Source organism: Centruroides sculpturatus, unplaced genomic scaffold, assembly GCF_000671375.1.
Source record: "Centruroides sculpturatus isolate CEXI.00-Female unplaced genomic scaffold, Cexi_2.0 scaffold751, whole genome shotgun sequence".
Classification (NCBI taxonomy): Eukaryota; Metazoa; Arthropoda; class Arachnida; order Scorpiones; family Buthidae; genus Centruroides; species Centruroides sculpturatus.
Window position 1 is genome coordinate 91,366 of NW_019385814.1, and position 9,044 is coordinate 100,409.

The following is a 9,044-nucleotide window of genomic DNA, read 5'->3' on the forward strand; positions in this document are numbered from 1 at the left end:
AAGTGCATTATTTTAATAATATTTTTAGAAATAAAATATAATGTCTTATCTGCGATACTATAATTTCCTTGATAGAGCTGCAATATGACGTATCACATCAATTTAAAGATAATCTTAAAGATAGGACGAAAGCGTTATTAGCCATTATGCTATTCGTTTATCGCACATTTCAGTACAATTACTGATGTTTTTTACATTTTTTTATTGAATATTTTTCAAATTATTCGAGTTATTCTTGGTCCCACTTATCTCATCGAAGCGTGACCATTATTAATATTTATTATAAGAATCGGTTCCTGTTCAGTTGCCTGGTATTTAAAATTTTCGAAATGGCACGTTTCTTTAAATTTCATTCAAAGGCCATGATCTAATTATCAATTCATAATAAAGAAAATAAATTAATAAATAATTTTATTGGAGAAAAAGGAGACTGAAAAGTATTATAATTTAGCTGCAATTTGAAAATAATTGTAGGCCTATAAATTTCCACTGCCGTCCATCCTTCCGTCCGTCCGTCTTTCCTTAATCTCGACAATAAAATTAGATAGATGAAATCCGAGATCAGATGTAAAAACCTTAGAGGATAGAAAGCCCGATTAACTATATATGAACTTCCGATATGAACTGGAATTCATGTTATTTCAATCCAAAAGTTTTCTCTGAAAGTAGTTAATAGATGATCGGCACGACTCTATTATTAAAAAAAAGTATGATGTACTGTACATACAGACATTACTAATTTGAGGGGGAGAGCATGTTTTAAATGAAATAAATTAAAAATATGATTAAAAATTACAGCCCGGCATTGTGACGATCTCACAATAAATAATCATTCGTTATATTTTATTTAGTAATTGCTTCTATGTTATTTCTCACAGTTAAATTGATTGTTATGTAAAACTAAGTTACTATCACACTTACTGATTTTTAAAATGATAAAATATGTGTAAAGGCAGTCCTGTAAAGTCAGCTCTTTCTAATTTAGAATTCTGTTGGCAACATAGAACATATCGAGGTGTCAATATCATCGACCTTTACATCTGAATTGTTCTACTAATTGAAATAAACCAAGTTTATGAGCCTAATACATATTTTTCCAGGAAAGAAAATAGAATAAATGACAAATTTATTATGTAATAAACTAAATAATAATAATAATTATTGTTTTAATATTTCCTTACATGGACTTAAAATGGCTACTTTGATGTTGAAAGTTTAAATTAAATGAGGTCAAGATTTGGTCTTATTTGATCTAAGGAAAAACTCACAATAGCTTTTATGTTATATTTCTCCTCCTTCAAAATCGCCCTTTGTTTATATGTAATTAGATCGTAAAAGAAATTCGGTGACTGATTAGACTACGTATTTATTAAACAACAACCGAAAAAATTCAGTATGAAAATCATTCCTAAGTACTGGCATAGAAATACCTGAGAAAAACTCAATAGAAAAGCTATGTATCATTTTGTTAGCAGAAATTTTTAAATAAATAAACGTAAAATGTAACAGCGAGAAAATTTATAAAAATTATTTATATTAATTGCATAAAGCTTTTGACTTGCTAGATATGGAAATTTTTCGATTCAAGGTATGACTCAATTATCTTCAAACTGGATAATACGCCCACGGATAATTGTGAGTAGCACGTTAAGTTCACTTACTTTTATTAATATTTTATAATGACTCTTAGTTTTAAAGTATTTCTAACCTAAGATATTTATTTTCACAAAAAAGAAATGATAAGTATACACACAAGTGCATTATAAAAGCACCAACTATCGAAATGGGTTCATTTACCTCCAATTATGTTACCGTCTATCCTACATAATAAATTCAATATTTTAAGCACATATTTTATTTGTATTCTACTAAGAAAAGTTTGATATTCTCATTATTGTAACTTAATTATAATTATTACTTATATTTACTTAATTATCAAGTATAAAAGGAAAAATATTTCGCAAATCAGGAAAATAAAAGAATCACTTAAGGAAAATAGAATTAAATTATTTTAAATATATTAATAATAAAATAAATAAAATTTCGTTATCTAAACTTTTAAATATTGTTGTATTTATTATAAATCGAGGTTTCAATTTAGTATCTTTCATAAGCTAATATTCTTTTTATCTCAGAATTCTCAGAAATTCGTCTTCTGCTTATTACTGTACTATTAAAGCATTTGCATCTTTAACCTATTTGGCAACTTAAATTTCCAATTATAGCAGGAAAGCGGCAAAATTATTTTTGAAACAAGATTTATTTTCAAATGACAAATATGAATAACATATTCTGCATTCTTGCATTCAATAATAATTAATCAATCTATATAATGCTACATGCTATTTATATAATAATATTATTATTAACTTATTCTTATATACATACGGCAAATTTTATGCCCATTATTANAAGAAATGAAACTACAAATTTTAATTTTGACTTTGAGTTTTAAAGTAGCTTTATTTCAATTATTCATATCTCAACTATAATAAATTAACAAATACACTGGAACCCTGGTTAACAAACATCCTGGTTAACGACCAAATCGGTTAACAAACAAAATTCGGATAACGAACTTAATGGCTTTTTGTGTCAAATTTGTAAGCTTGCTTTCATGAAACTTTCTGAACCACTTACAGCACGTGGAATCATCAATGGCTCCCTCACCATACACAGAACATATCTTTTTTTTTGTGTCTGCGAAGCATTCTTGCCTTTACGGAAATAAAAAAGCATAATATGTCAAAAATGCTCCTTATTTTCTGCCATTTGTAATGCTTAACAAAATGTTAAAAACACAACTAAGTAACACAATTTTATTCTCAAATACTAGCTGAGATCCCTTTTGTCAAACAACATCGAAATTTTACACATGCAAAAGAAATAACACTTCACTGTTGCGTTTTTAGCCAGCTGGTGCTAAAAACAGGATGAACTTTTGCATCAACCCAATAGTTTCCAGCCATTCTGGAACTTCACAAATTTCAGTTGCTCTTAGGTGTGTGCGAGGTAAGCATTGCTTTTTCGAATGTGCTAAACTTCGTTTTTTAGTTTTGTGATTTATACTGTATATTTAATCAATATGGCACCGAAGAAAGAGAAAAGTGACTGTAGAAATAGAAAACGTTTTAGTGTAGCATTGAAGAAAGAAATTATTGCAAAATACGAGAATGGCATTTGTGTTTCTGACATCGCTAAAGAATATGATGTGGCAAAATCGACTATCTCTACAATTATTAAGCGTTATTAAGCAAAAAAGCATTTAAGGCTGCCAAAGTGGCTAAAGGAGTAAATGTGATATCGAAACAAAGATCTAAAGTTTTGGATGAAGTTGAAAAACTGTTGCTAATATGGATCAATGAAAAGCAACTTGCTGGAGACAGTGTTAGTGAAGCTATAATTTGTGAAAAGGCTAAAAATTTATACAATGACTTGCTGACTCAGACACCCAGTACAAGTGCAGACAGGCAGGACTTTAAAGCGAGCCAAGGGTGGTTTGATAGGTTTCGTCGACGAACTGGCATTCACAGTGTCATAAGACACAGGGAGGCTTCAAGTTCAGATGAAAAAGCAGCAAAAGCATTTGTAGATGAATTCGCAGAGTTTGTAAAAAGTGAAGGATATATCTGGAATCAAGTGTTTAATTGCGATGAGACCGGTGTTTTTTGGAAAAGAATGCCTAGACAAACGTGCATAACCCAAGAAGAGAAAGCACTTCCCAGGCACAAGTCAATGAAGGACAGACTTACTCTTTTATTTTGCGTTAATGCAAGTGGTGACCTCAAAATCAAGCCACGTTTAGTCTACAACGCTGAAAATCCCTGTGCCTTTAAGAGCAAAAATGTGATAAAGTCCAAACTGTCTGTACAATGGAAGGCAAATAGTAAGGCATGGGTAACTCGGACTTTATTCATGGATTGGCTCACAGAAGTGTTTGCTTCTGCTGTTAAAAATTATCTTCAGGAAATGGATGTTCCTCTTAGATGTCTTCTCTTAATGGATAATACTCTAGCATATCCACCAAATTTGGAGGATGACTTGAATAGTGAACATGACTTCATCAAGGTCAAATTCCTTCCACCCAACACAACTCCATTACTGCAACCAATGGATCAGCAAGTGATTTCCAATTTTAAAAAGCTGTATNGATGGCAAGAAATTGTACAAAATAATGGTGAATACATTATAGATTGAAATAAAATTTAATTAAAATTTTTTGTTGCTTTTTTTTGTAGATAAAAATATGCATGAACTTATAGACTGACCTGATATTTTTATTTCAAATGTATTTTTAATTTTATATAAAGTGCCACCACCAGACAGAAGACAAGCAGCCTATAAAGAAAGGTCGACTCCGCTGTGAAATTGTTAATTCCTCAAATGTGCATTTGAAAGGACTGGATTAGAATAAAGACACATTTGTATGTATTGTCTTTACAAAAATCTTTAAAAAAAGATTCCTCAATGATCATCTAATTTCTCTTTAATTCAATTTGCACATTTTTTCTAACTAAATTAATTTATCACAATTTCTATTTGTTAAGAGACAAAAGTATAATACAATACAATAGTATGTTTTTAGAAAGTCCAATACTGATATTCCTAGTTTAATAAAGTTTGATTTTAATAAACTCTGGAGTGAGATTGTTTTTCTTAAGTGTAGATCTTGAAACTTGAATAGTGTGTTAAAAATTATGATTATTCAATTCAGCCAAGATATTAGATTTATAAAAAAACATAATATACCAAATAACAAATATTCTATTTATAATGTTAAACAAAGAAGCCAGTTAAAAAATACTTGCATCCAATTTACTTTTATAGTAGTAAAATTTTTGAAAAATCTTTTATTAACTTACCCACATTACCATTCTCTAATAACTGTATATCTGGACGTAAACGACTGTCAGTTGGTGGAAGAAAACTTTTCATGGAATCATGTAGTTCATTTAATGCCATTGCGAACAAAGTGAAATTATAATACTGTAGTAAATATAAAAATTCATATTTATAAAAATTGTANAAATGGCATAACTTTCCAAAGTATTAATTTTATTAGTAATAGTTTAATGTGAAATATTAAATTAAATTTACACAAGAATTTAATTATAAATTAATTGCTTTGTAAAGTAGTCGAGTGTAAATTATTTGATTCTTAATCCTGAACGTGAAGTTTTGAATGATGAAGTTAGAAACGGTTCAAAATTTTGTTTGTTCGATTTATTTTACCATAAAAAGAATTAAAATTTCACTGCACTGTATAGTGTTTATTTAAATTTTAGTTTGATAGGATAAGGGAACATAACACATCCCTCCTAGGACTTTCTATAGAAAATTGGCTCTATCTTAGGTGTTAGACACACGAAGAAAATCCGAAAAACTCCACGAAACGTGGCCAACCCATAGGTGAGGCGCGATCCCGTGACCGACTACCAGTGTTCAGTAGTTTTATCCAATTGGCTACTGGTGGGATTTTTTCGTCGTGAATATCTGAAACTACTCTAAAGGAAAATGCTGGAATAGTGGAATCTGTCTCCTATTGAGAATCATGGTTGACTCTTTCTGGTGGAAGCATAACGCATTTCTAAGCCGTAAACTACTGTCTACTGTATATAACAGATACTGTTTTTCATATATCGCTTTTACATTATCAAGAAAATCTAAAACAAATATACAAAGAATTTCTGATAATAATTATAAAAAAAAAATTCATTATTACTTTAATTTCATTTAAAATATTGAATAAATTTCAAATATTCATGAATGATTCAGTATTTCAACCTTACTAAAGAAAGAAAGAAAAAGTCTTTAATATTTTAAAAGCTAAGAATAAAGAAATGAAAAATTTAACTAGTGAGTCCAAATTCGATTTCCGCTCAGAGAGCATTTCCACAAGAAAAATTCCAGTTCTAGAAAAATTTTTTGCTTCTGTCATATTACTTCCCGGGTGGTTTCCTGACTGCTCTCTATAATAGTAGCAGTAGTAGTAGTAATAATAATAATAATTAATTTTAGTTTTGTTTTGGTTGCTATGCCTTGACTTTAGTCCGGCATAGTACACAGCCACCGGTGTGAACCGAGTATAACTCACAAAACCCAACATAATAATAATAATAACTCTCCCGTGGTCATCACCTGGTCGTGGTGGGAGAGCCCAGTAATTTTACTGATCCATAGGGCAATGCAGGCTGGAGCACAAGCTCCTGGTAGGGACATCCATGCCAGTAAGATCTATGGGGAGAAATGAAGCTAAGAGTGATCACACCCATATTCTGTGGAGATATTTAACATGGTAGTAACCAGAACAAAGTGTGATACCGGCTCGGACGTCGCCCGGGTTAACAAGATCCGCGTTTGTGGGTTAGGAAGAGGCTCACGTTCGAAAAATAGGCCACAGTCTCCCTTGGTTACCGGTGGTAAAAGCAGCGCCGGCCCAAGCATGGTTACTGCAATGCCCTCAACAGATGTGAGGAATCAACCTAGCCTTGGTGTTTCTGTGGCAATGCATCCACAGACCAGAAAGGCTGGAAAACCACGCCAACGGATGAAATGGACATCAGAAATAAACGAATTTATCATCCGTATTTACTATTCAATCACAAAACTCGAAACAAACATGACAGCATATAGACAACAACTACACCATAGATTCACACAACAATATCCTCACCTCACTGTCACCGAACAAAGGGTTGTTGATCAAAAAAGAACAATTATACACAATAACCTTATCCCACAAACAACACTTGAACTTATCAAACAACAGGTTTCTGATCAAATACATCAACAGACAGAAACATTTAACATTATTAATGAAGATAACGTAACCTTTCAGGATAATCCAGCAACAAGCATTGATAATAGCACACATACAACAACTACAACTAATGATACTACAGGCACCTCCTCATCCATAGCTGATAACATAGATATAGATTTAGTTAATACACTCTCACTTATATTTCAGGAAACACTCACTAAATATACAGGCACAGATCCCACACAAAGACCACGAATACCNACTACATTTTTGAAAGAGTTCCATGCTTCTTTTTCCTTTTCTCCCATTGTTTCCAAAAATCTGCTTTGTCTTGATCTCCAAGTTTCAATTTGAAATACGCAAATTAAACTTTCTTCACAAACTCACTTATGTTTCTTTGTTGACTTTTCACTGTGTATTCACCACAAACATAACAGAAGCTGTCAGGAGAAATTACACATCCTCTGCAAACCATATTCCAGAAATAAAAATACAAGCACAGTAGCGTTCAAATGCTGGATATAAACTGAGTGTGACATTAGATGGCCAGTGAGATACTGAACTTATTTAGCTTGTTGAAACATGATCTAATCCAACAGGTTGTTTATATTTATTCCTAGTATCCCAGATAACATATCGGAAACATGCTCAACCTCACCAATAACATTACTCACTGTCAACTTTTAACCTGTTTCTATATGATCATGCAACCTTCCTCCTAAGGCTAAAACTACTTAACCCCCTACCACTACTCTCTTCAACCATTAACGTTTTTATTTATTTATTGTCAAGTCCAGCTATAATTGATAGAATTAATGTGAGAAGTCTTTGTTTTAAGGCCATTCTTTAAATAAAAAAAAATACTAAATTTTAAGTTAACTAAAAATTTTATGTTAAAAACAGACAGCAACATTTAATATTATTAATGAAGATCATGTAACCTGTCAGGATAATCCAGCAACAAGCACTGAATGAATAAATAACATTAGATAGAAATTAGGCAGGCTGACACAATACATTAAAAACAACATAACACTCAAATTAAAGAAACAACTCAAAAGCATTTTCAAGAAAATCAAAACACACACAAAACATGAACATCACAACACACACATTACAGAATACATCGACACACTAAAACAGAAACTCACAGCCAAAGCACATAGACTCAAACGATACAAAACATGTACACTACAAAAACAACAAAATAAATTATTCACAAACAATGAAAAACTTTTCTACAGACAAATCAGTACCAAAACAAACACTGATACACAGCACAGTGGCACACCAACAGAAGAAGAGTTTATTGGTCTTCTCTTTGGTCCAATGCTGTTAAACACAATGTTGATGAAGACTGGATTGAGGAGGAGAACAGAAACTTGCATAACATACCAACTATGCCCTGTGCTGAAATAAATGTACACAACATATGCTATGCTGTTAACAGAACACACAACTGGAAGACACCTGATGTAGATAACAGTCACAATTTCTGGTACAAAAAATTTACATCATTTCACCAGGAACTAGCTAAACATCTAACACACATCATCATCAATCCACAAGACATGCCAAAATTTCTTACTCAGGGCATCACCTACATGAAACCTAAAAACAACACCACCACAGACCCCACACAATACAGACCAATTACATGCCTTCCAACACTACAAATTATTGACATCCTGCATTGCAAACAAAATATACAAACATGTTGAAGAACACGACATTCTTACAGAACAATGAAAAGGTTGCCGTAGAAATCACAGGGGATGCAAAGAACAGTTACTCATAGATTTAGTCATTCTATGGCAGGCACACAAACAACACAGAAACATACACATGGCATATATAGACTACAGAAAAGCATTTGACAGCGTTCCACCCAGTTGGCTGACACATATTCTTCACATGTACAAAATACATCCATCACTCATTGCATTCTTCCAAAACACTCTATGCAGCACTGGAGAACAACACTGCATCTCAGGGTTATAACACTTCCATACAAACAAACCAAATATTCATTAGGCAAGGAATTTTTCAAAGAGATTCCTTGAGTCCTCTTTGGTTCTGCCTAGCCCTGAACCCATTATCCAACATGTTAAACAACATGCAATATGGCTACAATATCAGACATGAAAAAACAACACAGTTTACACTCTCACATCTCATGTACATGGACGACATAAAACTTTATGCATCCACACAAAAACAACTTCATCAACTCCTACAAATCACACATTCATACACTAAGGACATACAAATGGAGTTTGGC

At 32.1% G+C, this 9,044-nt stretch overlaps 2 protein-coding genes across 2 annotated transcripts in view; one reads left to right on the forward strand and one right to left on the reverse strand.

Moving 5' to 3' along the window:
* The first annotated feature begins 3,085 nt into the window (after positions 1–3,085).
* Positions 3,086–4,262, forward strand: LOC111642283 (tigger transposable element-derived protein 1-like). Its single transcript, XM_023388614.1, has 3 exons — positions 3,086–3,214; positions 3,271–4,122; positions 4,239–4,262. The coding sequence occupies exons 1-3, from the start codon at positions 3,086–3,088 to the stop codon at positions 4,260–4,262; spliced, it is 1,005 nt and encodes a 334-aa protein (XP_023244382.1).
* Positions 4,263–4,464: 202 nt separating this feature from the next.
* Positions 4,465–9,044, reverse strand: part of LOC111642286 (oxysterol-binding protein-related protein 1-like) — a 190,167-nt gene continuing 185,587 nt past the window's right edge. The window contains exons 25-26 of the mRNA XM_023388617.1: positions 4,863–4,986; positions 4,465–4,484 (exon numbers count right to left, since the gene is read on the reverse strand). Of these exons, the coding sequence (XP_023244385.1) occupies positions 4,465–4,484; positions 4,863–4,986 (144 nt within the window). The remainder of the gene's footprint in view (positions 4,485–4,862; positions 4,987–9,044) is intronic.